A 23,003-nucleotide genomic window follows, 5' to 3' on the forward strand; every position below is an offset into this window, starting at 1 on the left:
ATTTTTATATTAAAATTATTTTAAATAAAAGACGATAACAATTTTTTCCTCGAAAAACTTACAAATGGTCAGAATTTGCAAATTAAAAGTGTAGTCCCTGACAACGGTGATTCGGAGCCACAAGCGCTGGTGCCGAACAGAATCTGCCATTGGGATCCCGCCACGTGTCAAACTAGGAGGCCATGCTAGTGAAAAAAAAAAAAAAAAGAGAACATGAAGAGCAGTCCGTCCCAGATAACAGTATCGACTGACCCTGCTGTTTTAAAATTCAAAGCTGTCGTCGTCTTCTCCTTTGCATGTAAGTCTGTGGAGGGCATTTTGTCTCTGCTCTGTCCCTTTCTCTTTCTCTCTTCTCGTTGGACCAGCTTCAATCTCCGACGACCGAACCCGGTATGGTCTCTCACACTATTTCTCTCTTCCTAGTTTGCTCTTACTTTCTTCCTTCCTTTCGAAAATTAGGGCTGAATGATTTAGATTAACTTTTTGTATTGTACTTGATTTTGATTTGCAAAAAAAAATCGTTAACATCTCTCTCCCTCTTTCTCTGGGTTGCTTGTTGTCATTCTTGCCTTGCTTTGAAATTTATGGGTTTTTGAAATGATCAGTGCTTTTGAATTGCAATTTTTTAAAATTAATTTTATCTCTTGATGCATCTTTTGCTTGTTTCTTTTGTTTTTAAATTTAAAAACGTTGGTTTTGGAGTTTCAGGCATTAATTTTATTTTTGTTTTTGTTTTCGTTCTTGGTTTTTGATTGATTCTGAGAAAATGGAAGAGAAGATAACGGTTAAAATTAATTGAATTTCAAATTATTCAGAACCTGTTAAAGTGAAGAGACTTTATTTAGTTGGATTGGTTTTTTTTTTTAGGCAAAAAAATATTTAAATCATGTGTTGTTTTATTTCCTTTACTCATTTCTCAGCTACTAGGCGAAGGGATTTGAATTTTTGTTCGAGGTTTCTTGGAATTCTATGTGTTTATAACGGATTTTTGTTGCATTGCATCGTTTAGCTGATGTAGAGGGTGAAATATTGATTTACCCTGTTTATTTGGGAATTCTGAAGTGCCTTTCTTGATTTTAAAAGCAAATCATCAATCATTCACTACTTTAGAAACTAAGGAGCTAAAATTGCTGGATATTGAAATTATGTAATTTTGTTTCCGTAGCTGATGGTTGAAGTTTCGGTCCTTCTATTTTAATAAATTGGAGGGTCTTTTACTAATCCATAATTTTTTGCTTTATTTCAAATCAAGTTTTACTATATTTTCATAAAAGTCGATTACCATATTTGGTGTTGGTTCAATGCCATCTGTCATCTCGCCTCAGTGGCAGGAGAAGGCTAGTGGATTCTTCTCATCTTCAGGCATGTTCTGATTAAATCTGTGCTTCTCTTTTTTTTATTTTACTTGTTTCTATTTGTCATTATATGTATAATTAAGGTTTGAATACAGGGGTGAAGCTTAAAGAAGCTGGGCAATCCGCAGGAACATTTGTGGGGGAGGTGGCAAAGGATGCTAAAGTTAATGTTGCTGATGTTGCTGGGCGAGTTGGGTCAATGGTTAAAAGTCGATGGTCGCTTCTTCAGCAACCATCAACTAGACATGCTGTGCAGGAACGTTTTATTTCAGCTGCAGCTTCAACTGGTGTAATACTAAGAAAGGGTATTGAGGAGACGAAGGACAAGGTTGTTGTGGGGAAGATAAAAGTTGAAGAGGTACTTCTTCTCAAACAAAAGTTTGACCTTTATTATTTTACTAACTAGATTGTTTTTTGTTTCTTTTTTTTTTTTTTTTTCCAAAAGTTGCATCTGAGATTGTATCATGTGTGATTTTTTTTTTTCCATTTTAGCTCCTTTTGCAAGCATATGTGTTTTGCAATTGTAACCAATCTTTAGTAATATCAAAAAATGATGTTGACCTGGTGCATCCTTAGTTTTGTTATGTAACAATGAAGTGTGTATATGATAAAGGATACTTTTAATTATTTATAGACTGTTTAGTTATAGTACTGTATGTGGATTTCTACTTAGATAATTTTTACTGATTCGTAGACAATGTTTTGTTCGTGTTGTATGTGGATTTCTATTCTTGAGTTTTCTAGAGTAGAAAAGTTAGGATTTCGTTATTCGAGGTACTCATGCACAATTTTATTTAAGAGAATGCAAACTGTTTCTTATTTAAGAGAATGCAAACTATTTCTTATTTTATTTAAATTTCATTTTTTATGATACATTAAAGCTGAAGGCATTACTGGTTTCTTCATTATGGGTGCCATAATCTTGTTACCAAATGTAGAGATTAGTGGGGGCGTAACATTGCAAGTACACACATGGGCCATGCAAGCACTCAACTTGCTGCTTATAAAATATAGTTTTGGCACTTAAACACAAAGACATCTTAATCAACTTTGATTAAATTCGTAAAATCTTGGAGAATCTTCTGTTTCTTTGTTAAATTGATTTTTTTTGTATTTATGTAGGAGCTAAATTCTTCAATAATCTTTCCATATATCTTTCAAAATCCTACCATAGTTGTATGTTTCAATTTGGATCATAAGATTGTATGATCCAATGATGAGAATCAACAAGCACAATTAAAGTATCCATTGCATGTTCCAGTTGGACCTATCACTAGAGTGAGATCCAAAAAGATCAAAGAAGCACTTAATGGGCTGATTCAAAATATTTGAGTTTATTCAAAAACGGGCCACTCCAAGCTTGGCCCAAAGAAAGATGAAGGCATAATAAACTTAATCCAAGTTTTTGATGGAGCTGATCTTGCTTAATTGAGCGTAATTTCCTTAGCAATTAATTGGCCGATTGACTTTACTGACAACCAATTAATTGGTCGATTGCTTAATTGGGTGTGATTTCCTTAGCAATTAATTAGCATTGCCAATCGTCTTTCCCGATGATGTGAACGACGGTAACGGTTGGTGAATGATGGCCAGCAGTGTGAACGACAGCCACAGTTGGTGAATGAAAGCCACATACCATGGTAGGTGAGCCACCACCACCTACCATGACTCACCAGTTTCATACCAATTAATTAGCTGATTTACTTATCTATTTTGTAGTCTTTTCTTCAGTTATGCTCTATAAATAGCATGCACTCATTGTAAATTTGTAATGGAGAACATTGAATAGAAATGTGTGGTTTTTTTTCCTTCTATTGGTTCTTTAGAGAACTTGTGAATTTATCAAGGATTCTTCCTTGTGACGTTCAAATTTTATACCTTCGGTTCGTGATTTAATTATAATCATTGGGTCGAGGTTTGTTACTTTATACCTTTGGTTCATGATTTAATTATAATCATTGGGTCAAGGTTTGCTACTTTATACCTTTGGTTCATGTTTCATTTATAAATGTTGGGTCGAGGTTTTCTATCCAAAATCTGAATTTTAGCTTTCTTGGGCAAGCATTCCAATATTGATTGTTGGGTTTCAATGTGAGTCGATTGAGGTTCGCATCATTTGGTATCAGAGCTTAGGCTCTAAAATCAGTTTTACTATTCTTTTATCTTTTGTTTCTTTTGTTCTGTTTGTGTCCATTATTCATTGTTCTTGTTTAGTGATGTGTACCAAGTTGAAAAGAAAAAAAAAAAAAGGAGACATCAAAAAAGAAAAGAAAGCAAAAAGAAAAAAGAAAAAAAGTGATATTGAAGCAGCAAATACTATCATTCACCGCACTTATCAAAGTTAAATTTTTTTTTTTGGGCATCTTCCTTTGATTCTTTGTTTCCATAATATTTTCTTGCTGTCGGTATTGGTTTAATAATACATGGATTCGAGGACGAATCATTTTGAAGAGAAGGGGATTGATGATAATCAACAAGCACCATTAAAGGATCCATTGCATGTTCCAGTTGGGCTTATCACTAGAACGAGATCTAAGAAGATCAAAGAAGCACTTATGGGTTAATTCAAGATATTTGGTCTTATTCAAAAACGGGGCACTCTAAGCTTGGCCCAAAGAAAGATGAAGGCGTAATAAACTTAATCTAAATTTTTGATGGAGTTAATCTTGCTCAATTGAGCGTAATTTTCTTAGCAATTAATTGGCCGATTGACTTTACAGACGACCAATTAATTGGCTAATTGCTTAACTGGGCATGATTTCCTTAGAAATTAATTAGCACTGCCAATCGTCTTTCTCAATGATGTGAACGATGACCACAGTTGGTGAATGACGGCCACCTACCATGGTAGGTGAGCCGCCACCACCACCTACCATGACTTACCAGTTTTATACCAATTAATTAGCTGATTTACTTACCTATTTCGTAGTATTTTCTTCAGCCATGCTTTATAAATAGCATGCACTCATTGTAATGAAGACACAACATTGAATAGAAATGTGAGGTTTTGTTTCTTCTATTGGTTCTTTAGAGAACTTGTGAACTTATCAAGGATTCTTCTTTGTGGCGTTCAAATTTTATACCTTCGGTTCGTGATTTAATTATAATCATTGGGTCGAAGTTTGTTACTTTATACTTTCGGTTTGTGATTTAATTATAATCAGTGGGTCAAGGTTTGCTACTTTATACCCTTCGGTTCACGTTTCTTTTATAAAAGTTGAGTCAAGGTTTTCTATCAAAAAGATGAATTTTAGCTTTCTTGGGCAAGTATTCCAATATTGATTGTTGTGTTTCAACACGTGTTGGTTGAGGTTCGCATCATTTGACAAGTCTTCCAATATTGATTGTTGGGTGTCAACGCATGTCGATTGAGGTTCGCATCATTTGGCAAGAATTTCAATGTTGATTGTTGGGTTTCAACGTGTGTCGATTGAGGTTCGCATCATATGGCAAGCATTCCAATATTGATTGTTGGGTTTCAACGCGTGTCGATTGAGATTCGCATCATTCGGTATCAAAGCTTAGGCTCTAAAATTAGGTTTACTATCCTTTTATCTTTTGTTTCCTATTATCATCCTATCTTGTTCCGTTTGTGTTCATTATTCATTGTTCTTGTTTTGTGACATGTACCAAGTTGAAAAAAAGAAAAAGAAAAAGAAAAAGAGAGAGACGTCAGAAAAGAAAAAAAAGGGAGACGTCAAAAAAGAAAAGAAAGGAAAAAGAAAAGAAAAGAAAAAGGTGATATTGAAGCAACATATACTATCATTTGGTACTTATCAAAGTTTTTTTTTTTTGTTCATCTTCCTTTGATTCGTTGTTTCTATAATATTTTCTTGTCGTCGGTATTGGTTTAATACTACATGGATTTGAGGACGAATCATTTTGAAGAGAGGGGGAATGATGAGAATCAACAAGCACAATTAAAGGATCTATTGCATGTTCTAGTTGGACCTATCAATAGAGCGAGATCCAAGAAGATTAAAGAAGCACTTAATGGGCTGATTCAAGATATTTGGGCTTATTAAAAAACGGGACACTCCAAGCTTGGCCCAAAGAAAGATGAAGGCGTAATAAACTTAATCCAAGTTTTTGATGGAGCTGATCTTGCTTAATTGGGCGTAATTCCTTAGCAATTAATTGGTCGATTGACTTTCCAGACAACCAATTAATTGGCTGATTGCTTAATTAGGCGTGATTTCCTTAGCAATTAATTAACACTACCACTCGTCTTTCTCGATGATGTGAACGACGGCCACGGTTGGTGAATGACGGCTAGCAGTGTGAACGAAGGCCACGGTTGGTGAATGATGGCCACTTACCATGGTAGGTGAGCCGCCACCACCTACCATGGTGGGTGAGCCACCACCACCTATCATAACTTACCAGTTTCATACCAATTAATTAGCTGATTTACTTACCTATTTTGTAGTCTTTTCTTCAACCATGCTTTATAAATAGCATGCACTCATTGTAATGAAGACACAACATTGAATAGAAATGTGAGGTTTTGTTCCTTCTATTGGTTCTTTAGAGAACTTGTGAACTTATCAAGGATTCTTCTTTGTGGTGTTCAAATTTTATACCTTCGGTTTGTGATTTAATTTTAATCATTGGGTCAAGGTTTGTTACTTTATACCTTCGGTTCGTGATTTAATTATAATCAGTGGGTCAAGGTTTGCTAATTTATACCTTCGATTCGCGTTTCTTTATAAACGTTGGGTTGGGGTTTTCAATCAAAAATCTGAATTTTAGCTTTCTTGGGCAAGCATTCCAATATTGATTGTTGGGATTTCAACGCGTGTCGATTGAGGTTCGCATCATCCAACTTCGGCAAAATGACCCAAATTCAACATAGATTCGCAAATTTCCAGGATTGGATTGGGATAGCAGTAGGGATTGATAGGACAGCAAAATTATATATTTTGGACTCGTGGACTTGGTGCTTGTCCGATATGTTTACAAGAAATAGACAACTTCTAGTCATTTTGCTATTTAGTATTAACAAAATTCTGAACTCATAAAGTTATTTAGCGCGTCGTTTTTCAATGGTTGCTCCAAACATTAATCTTGAAGTTGGGATTGAAATTAGTAGACTATGCAACTGATGATGATGATGATGATGACAGGATGTGATGAAACCTTGTTGATCTCAATGATATTAATGAAGCAAGTTATGGATTAAATGATGACATTAATGAGGAGAAGCCAGCTTGATAGTTTGGATTTTGTTATTTGTTTGCTAGACATCTTTTTGTTTTAGGTGCTACTGGTGATATAGTTGTCCAGGTGATGTCTAAGTAAATCACCTGTTTACTGTATAAATCATAAAAACCTGCATTCATGCTGTTGCCTAGAGGCATTGTTTAAAACAATGATAATTTTGTTTTAACGATCGTTATTTTCTTTCAGGTGGCAAAGATGACTGCACAAAAAAGCAAAACTATTTTGACTGATATTGAGAGATGGCAGAAGGTGCATGTGTTTGAAAAAAATTTAATTTATGCATGCAATTGACAATTTTATAATTCTTACCGCTGTGCGCTTCTCAATTTGCAGGGAGTTGCAAGCTCTGATGGTAAACTTCTTATTGCTATGACCACCTTTAGCTAATATATGTTCTGCAAACCTTTTTAGTTATTTTAGATCGTTATATAATGCTGTTGATATTATATGCTTTGGTTTAATAGTCCTATTAGTTTGTTGATTACCATGAGGATGGTTAAATTTATTTGTGAAGCTGAAGAGCAGATAAAATTGCCCTACTTAGGACCAAAATATTTGTTCTAATACTGCTTGGGGATTACAAAATTTTAATTTAGTCTTACGTTTCTTACCAAATTGCTTGACAGTCATCAGGAATATCTGTAGTTGTTTGATATCCATGTCAATCATTCTCCTTGTCTTTGAGTGGAAAGAATTAAGCTGTCTGCCCAAAAATTCTTAGCTAGACTTACACAAGGGGACTTCTCTCATTTCATTTCTATTCTCAGTCTTTGGGGTTCCAATTGAGGTTACTATACAGCGGCAACAATCCAGCAAGCCCATTCCCAATATTTTGTGCAAATGTGCTGACTATCTCATATTATCAGGTGATCTACTCAAGACTAACAAAACAGTTATGTTTTATATTACTGTAGTTATCATTTTAAAGTTGATAGTGCATTGTTAAGTGTTCTGATATTGTTGATAAAGTAACTATTTATTGTTCTGATTTTTAGGGCTGAATGCACAATACCTGTTTAAATATGAAGGAGATAAAAAGGTTATTCAGCAGTTAGTTTCTCTTTACAATCAAGGTATCTTAAATGTTTTCAAGCTTTTAGTTTACTACAATGTGATGTTTTGTTTCCCTCATTATTCACCATCCTTCTTTGTGTTTATAGATTCGAATGCATCATTGCCAGAGGGTGTAAATCCAATTGATGTTGCAGCTCTGGTCAAGTGTTATCTTGCTTGCCTTCCTGAGCCACTAGCCTCATTTGACCTATATAATGACATAAGAGGTGCTCGGTCTAGCATACATGGAATGAGGAATGTACTGAAGAGGCTTCCTAATGTAAATTACATGACGCTGGAATTTGTCACTGCCCTTCTACTCCGCGTATGCCAGAAGTCGGTTCTTAACAAGGTAGGCATCACTCTTTTGCTATGCTGGTGTTCCATTCTATTGTCTCCAATTTGATAATTAGATTCAGTATTTCAGAACTCATCTATTTGAAAATCTTAGAGAAGAGTTTTGCCCATGTACAAATTAGAACTAAAATTTTAACGTAATCTCCCCGTGCATACATTGTATAGTTGCAATATCCTGCACCAAATGGAAAAATAATAAATAAATAAAAATATAAATGGGAATGTAGTTTTGGGGTATGTGAAATGACTTAGATTTGATTGGTCACCACCAATCCTTGGGTATGATTGCTCATATAATCATTCTACTATTTTTAGCTTAAGGTCAAAACAGTCGATGTAATCGGTCTAAACGGTAGGGTCAGTGTGCATTTTCAGAGTACGGGTTTAGTACTATGGTTATGCTTGGGAAGGTATTGAGATAGTAGCACACCTGCAAGGCCATTGCATGAATGTTACCATGTTAGTTTTTTTTTCTTTTTGAATTTTGAATTTTCTTGATTTTCTTCTATTTTCTGAATTTTAACAATTGAATTTTGTTTTTTCTTTTTTAGTTTTTTATTTTGATTTGGAAATTTCATTTTTGTTTGTTTTTTAAAATTATATTTAGAATTTAAAATATTTTTATATCTTCTGTTTTTTGTTTATGATATTTTTGATATCTGTTTTTTTTAATAATTTTATTTTCTTAATTTCTTATTTCAGTTTAAAATTTTTTACTTTTGGTAGTCTAAAGCCCTTCTTTTCTTATGTGTTTTTTTTTTCCACTTGGCCCTATTATTTTTATTTTTTAAAGGAATTTTTGTATTTTCTTGCTCTTCTTCTATTTTTTTAAAAAATTTGATTAATTTTAATTTTTGTTAATTTATTCCCCTTTAAGATTTGGCTTTGTATGACTTTAAAAACATGCTACAATTTTATAATATTTCTTATATTTTCTGTTTTTTAGTTTTGATCTTTCTGATGGTGATGGATGTTCTCTTGGTGACCTTGGAGTTCGGCTCCTTCATCTTTATGCACTCTTCAATAGTGGTGGATCAAATTTACAGGGGAGTTGGGAAAGGGACCTACCTGCACATGAGCCACGTTGGGTGTGGTTGAGGCATGTGTGTGAACATTTGGAGATGACTGTGGAGGGATGGTGGAGGGGTGTTAGAAGAAGGGTTATTGAAAAAATGACAAGGCAATACCTTGTTCTAGCGAGGCATCACAGGTACCTTGTTCTAGTAAGGCATCACGGATCAAGAAATAATATGAGGAAGAAGGCGTCTTGCCCTCATTGTGCCACGTAATTTTGATAAATGAAAAGAACTTTTGCCTGAGACTACTGTGTTTTAGCCTTTTTAGATTTCTATTTGTATTTCATGTTTTTTAAATATTATACTTTTTGTGATCTTTTATTTTTTTGGAATTTCCATTTTTATTTTCTGTTTTATTTTTTCTACTTTTAGTTTTCTCGATTTTATCTTGAGTTAGATATTTTGCTTTTATTTTTTGAATTTTATGCCTTTCACCAAATTTTATTAGTTTATGTTTTTTCAGCCTTTTTTTAATATTTTTTTGTACTTTAATTTTTTATTTTTTAAAAAAATTTGAATTTTTAATTATTGTTTTTGTACTTTGTTTTTCAATTTTTATTTTTGTCTAGTTTTTAAATTTACGTTTCTGTTTTTCTGATTTTTTTTTGAATTTTCAATTTCTTGCTTTTCTTCTATTTTCTGAGTTTTAAATTTGGATTTTGTTTAATCTTTTTATACTTTGACTTCAGAAACTCCATTTTTCTTTTCTTTTTTAAGTTATTTTATAATTCAAAATACTCCTATGTTTTCTGTTTTTTGTTTGTGATCTTTTTGCTATTGTTTTTTATGAATTTATTTTCTCAAATTTTTTTATCTACTTTAAATTTTTCCAAGTTTTATATATATTTTTTGGCTCTCTAAAGCCTTTTCTTCTTTTGTGTGTTTATTATTTGTTTACTTCACCCATTTTAAATTTTCTTTCTGTCGTCTATTTTTTAATTTGATTTTAATTTTAATTTTTTTTTTTTTAAAAAAATTTTCATGTGCTTTTGAGTTCAAAATTTTCACTCTGTATGACTTTAAAAAATGTTTTATAGTTTTACAGTAGTTCTTATATTTTCTCCTTTTTCATTTTTGATCCATTTGAGGGCGGTGGTGGTGGCCATAGCCATGGAGTTCAGCTCCTTTGTATTTATGTGTCTTCCAATGGCACTGGATTGAATTTATAGGAGAGTTGAGAAAAGGATTGTGCGTGAGTGGTTGAGGCATGGTATGAGTGTGTGGAGGTGAGAATGGAGGGTAGGTTGAGGAGGTGTTAGAAGGAATAGTTGGAAAAGATGGCAGAGCAAAACCTTGTTCTGGAATGCATCATGAGTCAAAGACATTATAGGAGGAAGGAGGCATGTTGACCTGACCTGCCAATGCATTTTTTTGAGAAAAGAAATTCCTTGAAAGTACCTCATTTTAAGGTTTCCGAGTTTTGAGATTTTCTGTTTCTATTTCATAGATTTTTTTTTTTTAATTTTATACTTTTCTAGATTTTTTACTTTCTTTTTTGGATTTTATTCTTTACATTTTATTATTTTTTGTTTTCCAATTTTTCGCATATTAAATTTTCTGGATTTTGTCCTTGTTTTTTTAATAAAAATTTTGCTTTTATTTTCTGAATTTAATGCTCTTGACCTGAGTTTAGTAGTTTTTTTTTTCATTTTTTTTCTTTGATTTTAAATATATATAATATATATATATATATATATTCTTTGTGGACTTCCTTTTTCCAAATGTTATCCTTCTTCTTTTTTTTAATATTTTTTTTTGTGATTGTAGAATACTCTTAAAATTAAAAGGGAAGTTTTATAGGACGACTATAAGACTAGCTATGTTATATGGATCAGAATGTTGGGCGACAAAGAAACAGAATATCCAAAAAGTAAAAGTTGCCGAGATGAGAATGCTTAGATGGATGAGTGGCTGAGTAGTATAAACAATGAAAGATAAACTCAGGAATGAACATATTCGCAGTAAGTTAGGTGTAACTCCTATAGAAGATAAGATAAGAGAGGGACGACTCAGATGATATGGTCACTCGCAACGTAGGCTACATAGTGCGCCAGTGAGGAAATATGAGTTAGTTATTGTGGGGTGTAGTAAAAAGGAGTATGGATAGACCTAAAACTTAGAACGAGATAGTGAGTAAGGATTTAATAATCTATTTGAAAGAAATTGTCCATGATCACATAAATTGGCGGAAAATGATTCCTATAGCCGACCCCACCTAGTAGGACTTAAAGCTTGGTTTTGTTGTTGTGTTATTTTTTTGTTTTCTAAAGTTCAATTTTTGAAATTTGTTTCTTGTGTTTTTTTTTTTTTTTAAACAAATTTAGCATTTTTGACTTCAGATATTTCATTTTTTTATTTTAAAAAATAATTTTATAAATTAAAATATTTTTGTATTTTCTGATTTTGTTTAAGAACTTTTTCATATCTGGTTTTTAGTGATTATATTTCTTCTTTTTTTTTTCTTTTTTTGTGATTTGGTTTGCTTTGAATATCTCCCAATTTTATAGTCTAAAGCCCTTTTCTTCTTCTATATGTTCATTATTTTTTCACTTTTCCCTTTTTGTTTGTTTTCTTTTTCATAGATTTTTTTTTTTTTTTGCTTTTCTTCTATTTGTTTGAATTTTAACTTCTTTTTTTTTTTTTTCATGTTTGGTTTAAATTTTGTGAACTCTTAGTACAAAAATTTGACTATGTATGACACTGACTCTAAAAAAAATGTTCTATATTTTTATAGTATTTCTTATATTTTCTGTTTAGAAGTGACGACACCAGTAGAATGAGGCAGCTAAGTAGCAGAATCTTCTTCATTAGGTCTTATAGAGAAGCATAAATGAGATTGTAACTGATTAACTGCGCTAGGATTTTATGAGGTCAGTTCCATCTCTCTCTTACCCAAAAATCAGCAACAGCAGCTTTCAAAGGTAAACCCAAATCAATATGAAGCCGAGAAATCAAATTTCTGTTCAGAGGCCAAATGCCAAATGCTGTTGCCTTTTTATTTATAAGAGTGAATCCATATAACCCACAAAAAATTCTTAGAGGTCATTTGGTTTGTGGCATAAAAAATATTCCCATGGAATGACATTTCTAGGAATATCATTTCTTGGAACAGGATGCCTACCTCATGGGAATATTTTTGTTTGGTTCGCATTATATTCTTAGGAATGTACACAAGATTCCTATGTCAATGTTTGGTTCAACATGGGAATCTTGGTAGGTATTTTAAGATAATGACCATTATACCCTTGACATGAGTAACGAATATATGAACAATTATACTTTTTCAACATAAAGACCTACTAAGAATATGTACTTATTTAAATCAATATCCTAAAATTTTCAACAATTTTAAATTTAAAATATTTAGCACTTAATAATCGATTAACCGATAATTGAGGGCAATATATGTCTAAATATTAATAATTCTATTAAAATTTTATGAAATAATAATATTAATTTTATTTAACAAATTACAAATGTCAATTAAAATGGTAATTAACATAAATATTAACACTTTTAATAATAAAAAATTTCTAATTATTATTTTTAATTAACATTTTAATATTTATAATTAAAAAATTAACAAAATTTTATGTTAATTAACATTTTTAATTGTCGGTTTAATATTTTCTAATTAATATTTCAAATATTTCCTAATGAATAATTAAATAAATTTTAATTAAAACTTTATAACTAATATCTTTAATTAACATTTTATATATATTTCCTAATTAGAATAATTAATATTTATGCTAATTCAAAGGATAAAAATGTTTTACTTCTAGTTTCATTGTACTTTATTATTTTAAATCTAACAATAGAGCGTGATTATACTGTAGGGGCATTATTGTCCAAAATTCGAAATAGTAAGGGAAATTTGGTTTAAAAGGTTGGATACCCATGGGAATAGGATTCCCATGAAACTTACCTATGAGGGAAGGTGGGAATAGGATGCCCATGTTTCATGGGAATCTTTACATTCCCAAGAATGTGAATATGCCTACCACAACAAATTTCCATGCTTAAACAAACGTGGAAATGAGATATCATAGACATGACATTTCTAGGAATCTTGAAAGATGCCGCGAAACGCCCCCTTAGAGGAGCAGATAAACCAAAGTAATTTGAGGGCAGTGATCTCTCTCCAGTCAATCAGTGACTTAAGGTTGAGACCCACTTCCTCAAGAGGTTTACAGATCTTATCCCAACTTTCTTGCAGAATCATTGTCATGCCAAAGGAAAGCTTCAAACTTTCTTTCAATACTTTCTTTCAATCTCCTGCAAAGCAGAATTTGGAAAGAATGGAAGACCAGTACCCCTGGATGTTGAAAAAAATAGACTTGGTTAGTTGTAGCCTTCCAGCATAGGAAAGGAATATGCGAGTCCAATAGTGAATTCTTGCTGTAATTTTATCAAATTTGTTTGCATTTTCAGCTTCAATTTTGTTCTGAATGGAGAATCAGATCAAAAAAGAAATCTATGTTTTATAAATGTTCTGACCCGAATGTTTTTGTTTGTTATTTTCATTCATTATTCTCTAATACTATCATCTTATTCTTCTAATTTTACTATAGAGCAACAATTTGTTAGTGTCATCATATCTGATTACATGGATGTAGCAAGGTAAGGATTGTGTACATAATGAGGGAGGGGACAACCTCTCACATCTGATGTGCAATAAAGTTAACCCATTTTTGTTTGAAAATGGAAGCTTTTCCTGTGGCTCTCCTGCAGGCTCCCAAGTGCATTTGGCTTCCTTTTGTAGAGATCCCAAATCCCACATTGGTTGTGGAATAAATAGGGGACGTCCCTTTCATCTACAAATTCAATAAACTGCATCCTTCTGTTTGTTCTGTATTATTTTTTATTTAAAGTTATAAAATCTTTGGAAAGTGAAATAAAATTCCCAGAGAAACTGAACCAAATTGGTTAACTGAGAGCTAGGTGTTTTTCATTAATTGATAGGTTATGAACTCAGGATTGGTTTTGAATTTTTAAGAATGATTATTAATTTTTGGTTTTGGCCAAAAACCAGACCAAATGAACTAAGAACACTCATAGGGAAAGTCGTTAGAAAATATATACACTCACATGTCTAGCCAAATTTGATGGCACTTGAGTCACCTCAACTCAATGACTTTAGCTTGCATGTGAGTGTGGGGATATATAATTCCTTTCTTTCCTTTTTGTTTCTTTATTTGGTATTCTTGCAATGCATTTTTGTGATTCGAGTCTGATGGCACTTATGTAGGGAGGTTATTTTTGTTTCCTTTAGTGGTATGACATCTATAAACTCTGGCTTGGAAGTGACTGGTGAGACTTTAGTAGTGTTCTTTCCAATTGCATTATTCATATTATGAGGGAATTTCGCCATGTTTGGACTATTGTAGTGGTATCGCATCCTGAGAAACAAATGACTGAACCAAAATGTTTCTAATATGACCTTTCATGGGAATTATTATGCTAGTTAAATTACTGAAAATCATTCTACAAAATTAAAGAAGATCATAAATACAGATGGTAAATTTTTTATTCTTGATGGTCTAATGCGCATTTGATAATTAAGATTATGCCAAGTTTAAAACATAGGATGTTACCTTTTTACTGAGTTTAGCCTCACCTCCTTTTCACAAAATCTTGGATCCACAACTGTTTTTGCAAAAATTATTACCATGCAACTCTTAGTATTCTCCATTTTTTCTTTCTTCAAAAAATGTGTGCTTGCTATGTGTTTGTGTGTGCATGTATACGTGTATGCTTGCGTGCCTCTATAGACATGTTTACTTGTTGATTGTCCAAGTGTTGGTTTATGGTCCTTTGGCCTGTTAGAATCTCTGGTGCATGGACATATTCACTTCACTCTTGAGTCTTGAGTCTCAAGTATGCATGTCGAACACTTGTTTGACACTTCATACCTGCATAGGTACTTGAGTTGAAAATTCAAAAATGAGGAAAAATCTTTGGAAAATACATACACGCTTGCACATGTCTTGCAGCCAAACTCAATGCCACTTGAGCCCAAGAAACATATGTTGAAACACTACGGCTAGATGAGTAGCCAAATGAATTTATTGCAACCTTGACTTTACGACTTAGCTTGCTCATTAGCGGAGGGTTATATAATTCCTCTTGTTCCTTTTTTTTTTTGTTTCCTTAGTATTTTGTGTATGCATTTTTATGGGTTGCATATGTCATGAGTTTTCTTTTTTTTTTTTTCAATGGTAATGTCTTGTAATCAACTTTACCTAGTGGAATTATTTGAAAATTTGTAATGGAATCACATCCAAAAAATCTACATCTGGAAATGACGATTGGGATTTTAATAGTGTCTTGTGCAATTGTGTTATTCGTACTATGAGGCCATGAGGGAATCTCAAGATTCTGGTTCAAATGTGATAATTGGTATTATGGAAAGTGCCAAATGCTCTCATGGCACATCAGGGAGATAGGTATGGATGATGGGTAATGAAAATACATGTTACAGTTAAATTGCTTTAGGCTATGTTGTTGTATGTTTTTCCTTCTGGCCAGGTGATGAGGCCAGTGGCTAAGGGCTGGGTTCTAATTTCCATTTGGGGCCCTTTTATCATGTTGTCTGCTGGTGGTCTATTTCTCACACCGAGTATAGATATTATTTAATGTATGTGATGACGGTTTTTGATAAAGTATTCGGCATGCACATCAATACAATCCCAACTGCTTGTCTCAATTTTCTAAAGAGCTAAGAACCCTTTTGGGGCAGCTTTGAAATAAATGCAATTGTAGAGTGGAACTATTTCTAAGCTAGCATGCAATAGTTTTGTGTGGAAGTGATCTTAATTCTAAAATCAGCTTTGGAGAAAGCGTGTCAATCAGCTGTCATCCTAAAGTAAGTTTAGGTTCAAAATCAATTTCCAACTCCATGAATGTAATTTATGGGGCTAACTGTTGAATTTGCACCATGAAACCACTTCCATTGGAGGCTGTCCTAAAAGGGCGCTGAGTAGGTTGATGGTAAGTTGTGACTTGTCAGATGGCTGTGGTAAAGATCTCATTTTTCTGAGATTACAAAATTTTTTTAATAAGCTGATGCTGCCTGATGGTATGTCAATTTGAAAGCGGCAGTTGATTTGTCATTGACCTGAAAGAAGGTTGAGATGCACATAAAAATAGAAAAACCACTCTCATATTTGCTTTGTGAATTTATGGGATTTGTCTTCATTTGATTGCCTGTTTTTATACGAGAAGACTTCTATCTTAATCATGGAATCTCTTTGCTTGTGCATGGGAGCAACCAAACAAGATGCATGTGCTTTATGTTCTTTTGACATCATTATTGATGCCTCTGTATGAATGAGTTTATGGTATTGCGTACTTTATGCAGTTAAGTCAAAACTAATTCATGATGGTCGAAACGATGTCGACTTCAGTTGCTTATTTGTAGTAGTACTGCTTCTGGACCTTGTTTTACTTGCTCAAAAGCATTTTATCTTTGTGCATACAATTCCTTCCAAAATCCCTGCCTTCAGGAATGCTGTAATTTGTTGGTAAATTACAATCATAGAGATGGAAGTTGGTTGTGAGTCTTGTGACCCCACTTTTGGGATGAAAGTTTGTTGTTGAAGCTTCCTCTGCTGATTTTAAATTGAAAGACTTCCAACTAACTTGTAAGCAATTTGAAATAGCGGCACTACTCCAGAGCTGCCTCAAACTGCCCCAGCATATCTCTTGCCACACATGCTAACTGGTTGTTAACCTCTGCACAGATGGATGCTCGAAGCCTTGCCATGGAAATGGCCCCTGTTATTATTTGGCAGAGGGGGCAGAGACCCGAATTTTATAAGGAGTTCTGGAGTCACCCACCCAGGACTCTTTCCAAGAAAAACACGGATCCTGCTCCTGCTTATAGTGACTGGGACATGCTGGACGGTACGCAATCAAACCTTATATCTGTTAAATGTTAATGGGCAACCACATGTTTATATGGGCAGGCACTGAATGTATTTTGAGTGATCATTAGGTTTAAACACCTATACTCCAGCAGTTCTGTGTACATTCATTCTATGTGCTTGCTTAAGTATATCCACAATTGAAAGTCCTTCCGATGCATAGAATGAATTGATTTTTCAGAAGCGAAAAGAATCGAAGAAAATTAAAAACTAGTTTTGCATGTCATGCTCTAAGAAAAATCTGGGATGTCAGCTCATAAATAGACCAAGTGATTTTTTCCATAATAAATAAATTGGACAGAATATTGTTTCAGGATATGGTTTCTTGCTGCATTAAATTCTAATGGCATTCATGTTGTTACTTAACTAAAAAATTGAGCTCAAGGATCCTTATTATATTTTCAGGGGGTGTTTCAGGTACATTTGACTTAGGTTATCACAAATGCCCTCTTGGATCACTTTCATAAGTATCTTATGCGTGGGAATACAAATATTTTCTCACGTGAATATTTTTGTCTGATTTGCTCATTTGTAACCATAGGATTATAACATTTGGCATAAGATGGTAATCTAATTTTATTTCAAGATCATTAGAGTATCATTAACTGATATTAATATTTAAAATCTTGATGTACCAATAATAGTTGTAGTAATCTTTGTTCTTTGATAATATTTTTTTTAATAACAATAATAACAGCAAAGATAATTAATGAATGATACCAATAACAATGCAAGAACAACAATTATTATTTAATTGGAATAGTTAAAATAAATAATGTTTATGATAATAAATAATAATTATTCTTATTTAAATAATAAAATTAAAATGAATAATATTTATGATAATGAATAATAAGTATTTTTATTTAAATAATAAAAATGATAATAATAATAATAATAATATTATTATTATTATTATTATTATTAGTCGTAATTGAATCCCATGGGAATCAAAGATTTCTCCATTTTTCTTTCAAACATGCTTTCACAATCACAACGTCAAAGATACAGTTACCATTCATGTTTTCATGGATGTCCTTGTGCACTCAAAGGAGTGAATGGGAATGTCTTTGAGTCTCATTTCTTCAAGCATATTGATTTCGGCGGAGAAAATGGATTAGCCAGATGTTTCTTCCTTATTGAATGTAATCTCCACAGGGCCATCAGTCTCTATGATGAAGAAGGATTCTAGTAACTGATTGACCAATTATTCAAATGGATCTTTTATAGTTGGTGATCCAACAATAAAGTAGTAGTTTAGCCAGCTCGGCTTTGTGCCTGGGAATATGGATGCGCAAAAGCAGCATCAATCTGTAAAAGCGCTGCTCTGTCGATGTTTCTCGGAAAGGCAACGTTGTTCCTTAACCATTTGATAATTTAGGGTTGCTACATGGGTTACTCATGCTTGGGGAGCACTGATTATTTGTACTTGGAAAATGAGTTAGGAAAATGAGTGTTAAAAATGGTTCCAGCATTTAGGGAAATTTGATGGTGACAATATGAATATGTTGTTATTCAAGGAACCTAGTGTCTACTACGGCTATTTTAATAACTAGTCAGGCTTTTTTGCCATGGAAAGTAAGTAGGAACAGGTTGTGCATGCTTGATCGCTTTTGAGACAGTTGAGTTAATGTTTTTGTAGAATTTAAGAGAGAGATCATTTGCAGGAGCTTTGTTTTCTTAGTTCATATGTTCTAGTTGAGGTTGTCTAAGGATGATCACTTCTGCACCAGGGAACATATAAGGAAGATGAAGGATTTATAGTAGATGAAAAAGAGCTAAAAAAGAGAAGCAAAAAAGTGAATGATATGTTATGGTCAGATTATCTCTTTTTCTCTATTTAAGTACTGAAGATAAGATTGCATAAGTCTTAATAGGTTAGTTAAAAGATATGATTACATATCCTATATTCTAATTCTGATGCAGAGGATCGTTCTAAGAGCTATGGCAAAGTGTATTCTCTCTTGGAAAGGTCAAGTAAAGAAGGTAAGTAATGAAAATATAGAGTAGGAAGATAGTGGGTTAAGCTGCCATGGTTATAATTCTAAGCTTGCAACTACAAAGACAGTACAACCACATGGGAAGAAACATGATTGAAGTGTGTAAGAGATAGTTACTAGAGGAGAGTTGTATCAGAATAGACATGGTGGTAGATTTGTTGACCTCTTGCTTCTTACATCAAATAATTTATAAAGCTTAGACTCTTAAGACACCACTAATTTGTCAAGTCTTGAAACTTTTGAGTGTGAAGGAGTAGTTTCTAATCCTGTAACATAATCCCCATCTTCTCTTTTCAAGAAAAAGATTTTTTGTTAAAACTTGCTTGTAAGTGTAATTTCCTCCATTCTGTTGGGAAAAACTGCTGTAAAAATTTTCCCTCCTTATGCAATAAATGGAACAATTAAATTACCAGTATTAACCAATTAGGCGGTAATAAATATCAGTGACAAAATTTTTTAATGCACAGTAAATAGTTGTGAAAAATTGATAGTAACTAAATTTAAAGAAAACACCTAATTTTTATGTGGAAAACCCTAAAATGGGTAAAAACCATGGGACCTCTGATCCAGACAAAATCCACTATTTATTAAGGGTGCGGGAAGGATCTCACCAGATCTGCACAAACAGAGAGAATTTCACGACTGGAACCATTAAAGTAGTAGCCCACAGTATTGTCTATGATATACTGACAAATCAGGCCGACCGGAAACCGTTTGACCATTGATCGGACGATGGATAGTGGCTGCTACCTTCCCACTTCTCTGTTTCAAGAGTATGGACGCACTCACTTGTACTCACTCTTCTGTATTGCGTTCACTTCTCTGCAATATCCAGCACACCTCTCCTCCTTTTAAATGTAAATATCCCCTTCTTCTTTAGCTAATCTTGCTTTATTCCAGCTAATCTTACTGTCAGTCCTTTCTGTATGCATTGAGAAGTCAGCTATAAATTTTGTTTGGTTGGGGTGGGTGTGATGATGTTCACATGCTTCCTTTTTTTTTTTCCAATTGTTGCTCACATGTGGGTATGTCCCCTCCATGTGAGGAGGGACCTGACACATTCAAACCCGTGCTAATGGTCTAGAAGTTTTGTCATCTGGAGTCGACATAAATACTAATTCCAATTCTGTTACCATAGATGGTACGCTTACTAGGAGGAGAATGGAAAACTAGAAGAAATTGTGGCTGGCTGGTAAACAAAAAGACTCAGGTAATATCTTTCTGCTATTGCGCAGAAAACTGGCAAGAAATAGAACAAAGTGAACTGCACAAATCTAGAAGATCACATGGGCAAGGACAGCCCAGAAATCTGGTCACACATGCTGGGACAGGATAGAAATCTGATCATAAATGCAGATATCTGGAAAACAAGCATTGCAATATGATGATGAAGTGTCTTGGAAGACAAGAAATAGCCCAAGTAGGCTTTAACAGTGCTAAAGAAAGTTTTTAGCGATCCTGCTAACTGGAGAAAACCACAGATAATACTGGATGCTACTGCAGTATATGATTCTTGGAGAAACTGATGAAAGAAAGCTTTCTACTGTAACAAAACAGGAGAAGAGATGGTGGCTCTGATATCATGAAACCATCATACAGTAGTGAAAACATCATACAACAACATGAGCAGAATGCTACCTGAAAAACAAAAATAACCTTTATGAAAAAAAAAAAATGCTTACATCATTATACTCTCTCACAACACTCTCATTCACGCTTGGTGATGGCCTCAAAACCTTTGAAGTTTGAACTGCTTAAAAAATAAATGCTCCTTCAATCTTCCCACAGATCAGACCGAGCAACCTTCCTGGTTTTTCTGTTCTGTTGTTTCCTCTCCCACTGTAAATGTCGGAACAGGTGTTCAGAAGTGTTCTTTTTACCCCCAAAACAAACACTATAATATCTGTCTCCCTCTCTAGATATTTTTACTAAATAGCCAGAATCAGCCATAGAAAAATATTATGTTATGTTTACATGCTTATTTATTTTATGCTCTCTAAACTACTCTTCTTCCATGCATAAAAATTGGAAAAATAAAAAAAATCTTATGGTTATTGCTAAATGGAAGAATAATTATAAATTAACAAGTTATTTTCCTTTGGGTTTTCCCACAGAGGAGGGTGAAGCTGCAGATGCATCCACCCACATTCCCTTGGATGATGGCTTGCCGATCGACTTCAGTGCCATCGAGGTTGTTCAGTGCCTAATAGAACATCACAATGCGATATTCACAGATGCAAATGAAACCATATGGAGATGAATTTTGAAAGTGTTTTATGCTGCATGGTCTGATGACTGTTTAGTTTGGGACCAACTGAAGTCAATATTGTAAATAATTCTTTTTCAAGATGAAATGGCAAATTCAATCAAACCGATAATTGCCCCGCCTTGGATGTGATCATCCTAACCAAGTTTGGGGAAAGATTTATCAGCCTGGGTGTGAAAATTTTAGGAGCTGTCCAAAGACTAGATTTAAATTTGTTTATATTCTGCCTGCTGTCTTATTCCTTGCCTGCTTCTGTGAGAGGTGTCTTCCACCCCACATGTTGCATCATGTAATCTTCAACAAACAAGTTTTACTTGCAAGGGAAGATTTGAATGGCTTTGGATGTGTTTGGGAACTAGATGGCCACGTGAATAACATATCCTTTTTCTCCCTTGAAGCTACTTTCAAGCAAAAGTGGAAGACAACTAATCGAAAGCAATTGCACCCAAGTACAGGCAACAGGGCTGGCCTAACTGTGTTCAGGCAGGGTAAGAGCTCTAGCACCCGCTTTGAAATAATTTTTTTTATGGAGCAAAATCATCTTTTAAATCTAAGCTTGTGTTTGGATTCAGGATTTGGATTTCAAATCTTGGATTGCCCAGAACTGGGCGAGGAAAACTGTTCGAAATTCACTTATTTTTATCTCAAAATTTGCTTTTACAATTTAAGAAAATTTAAATTGATGGCCTTGGCTTTCTATTGATATATAAGATGATTTTGGGCCAATCTCATGAGTCTATCATCTAAATATTGCCATTCCAATGATGACCAAAATTATTTCCAATTCTAAAGCTGCTTTGATGGCTATTGGGAATAAGTAGATCCTGTTTGGAATTTGGAAGGAGAAGGAAAAGGGAAAAATAAGAGTATGAAAGAATTGATATTTCATGTTTGGTCAATTTTTCTTAATTTTTAATTATATTAAAATAAATTTTTAGTTTTAACGATATTTGATGGAGAAAAGTTATAATGGAATGAATTTCTATTTTGCTTTTCTTTCTTTTTGGTGAACAAAATTTTTGATTCAAAGGAGTATAAATGAACATTTAAAGAGCAATTTTGGGTCATGTGGAAGGTATCTTAAGCACTCAATGAATTTCCTTGAAAACATCCAAGTTAGTACACAGTCAATCATGAGTGGAATGGTACACTTACTAATAGAAACAGCAAATGAAAGAGGAAAAAAAAAAACAATGCACAAAACACAAGATTAACGAGATCTTCAAAATCAAATTACGTCATTGATTCCACTATTTTGAAATTAGTACAAATCAGATGTCCTAACCTTTCCGATCAATTTTTTTTCAAAAGAGAATAATATAGGACAACCTTCATAAAACACAAAATTACATGAGTATTCCTCTCAATAGAAAGATATTTCGTTCTGGGGTTAGGCCAAGGGGCATTGCATCCTAGATCCCTGCCTATTAACCCGCTAGCGAGACCGCCGCTGGGGGAGTGGGTTACCGCCCTTCAACTTTTCCCGTGAAGTTGTAGACAAAAGTTGCATCTAGAATATTGCTCATGTAATACTCCATATACTAGAAGTCGAGCTCCATATGTATAACAAAATGGTCACAAGATGGAGCTTGGGCTAGAAATCTCTTAAACTTTTACTATATGTTTGGTACCCAAAAATGAAATAAAATCAAGGGTATTGGAATTTATGTTAATAACCTTCATTAAAACCAATTTATTAATATCAATTTTTTAGTTTTTTTTTTTTATTCAAACTTTTTTTAATA

At 33.5% G+C, this 23,003-nt stretch overlaps 1 protein-coding gene across 1 annotated transcript; it reads left to right on the plus strand.

The window, feature by feature from the left end:
* Positions 1 to 1,246: 1,246 nt before the first annotated feature.
* LOC131146766 (uncharacterized Rho GTPase-activating protein At5g61530) lies at positions 1,247 to 21,613 on the plus strand. Its single transcript, XM_058096537.1, has 9 exons — positions 1,247 to 1,362; positions 1,451 to 1,713; positions 6,765 to 6,827; positions 6,912 to 6,930; positions 7,346 to 7,444; positions 7,574 to 7,651; positions 7,739 to 7,983; positions 16,810 to 16,972; positions 21,107 to 21,613. Exons 1-9 carry the CDS (start codon positions 1,302 to 1,304, stop codon positions 21,250 to 21,252), a joined length of 1,137 nt encoding a protein of 378 aa, XP_057952520.1. The 5' UTR covers positions 1,247 to 1,301; the 3' UTR covers positions 21,253 to 21,613.
* The last annotated feature ends 1,390 nt before the right edge of the window (positions 21,614 to 23,003 follow it).

Source organism: Malania oleifera, chromosome 13 (genome assembly GCF_029873635.1).
Source record: "Malania oleifera isolate guangnan ecotype guangnan chromosome 13, ASM2987363v1, whole genome shotgun sequence".
In the NCBI taxonomy this organism is placed as follows: Eukaryota; Viridiplantae; Streptophyta; class Magnoliopsida; order Santalales; family Ximeniaceae; genus Malania; species Malania oleifera.

What these genes read in the sequence shown, in the direction of transcription:
- LOC131146766 (XM_058096537.1), top strand. Translation starts at nt 1,302, where the DNA reads ATGCCATCTGTCATCTCGCCTCAGTGGCAGGAGAAGGCTAGTGGATTC. An exon ending in TGGATTCTTCTCATCTTCAG is followed by an intron (nt 1,363 to 1,450) that starts GCATGTTCTGAT and finishes GTTTGAATACAG; the next exon opens with GGGTGAAGCTTAAAGAAGCT. An exon ending in AGTTTCTCTTTACAATCAAG is followed by an intron (nt 7,652 to 7,738) that starts GTATCTTAAATG and finishes TTGTGTTTATAG; the next exon opens with ATTCGAATGCATCATTGCCA.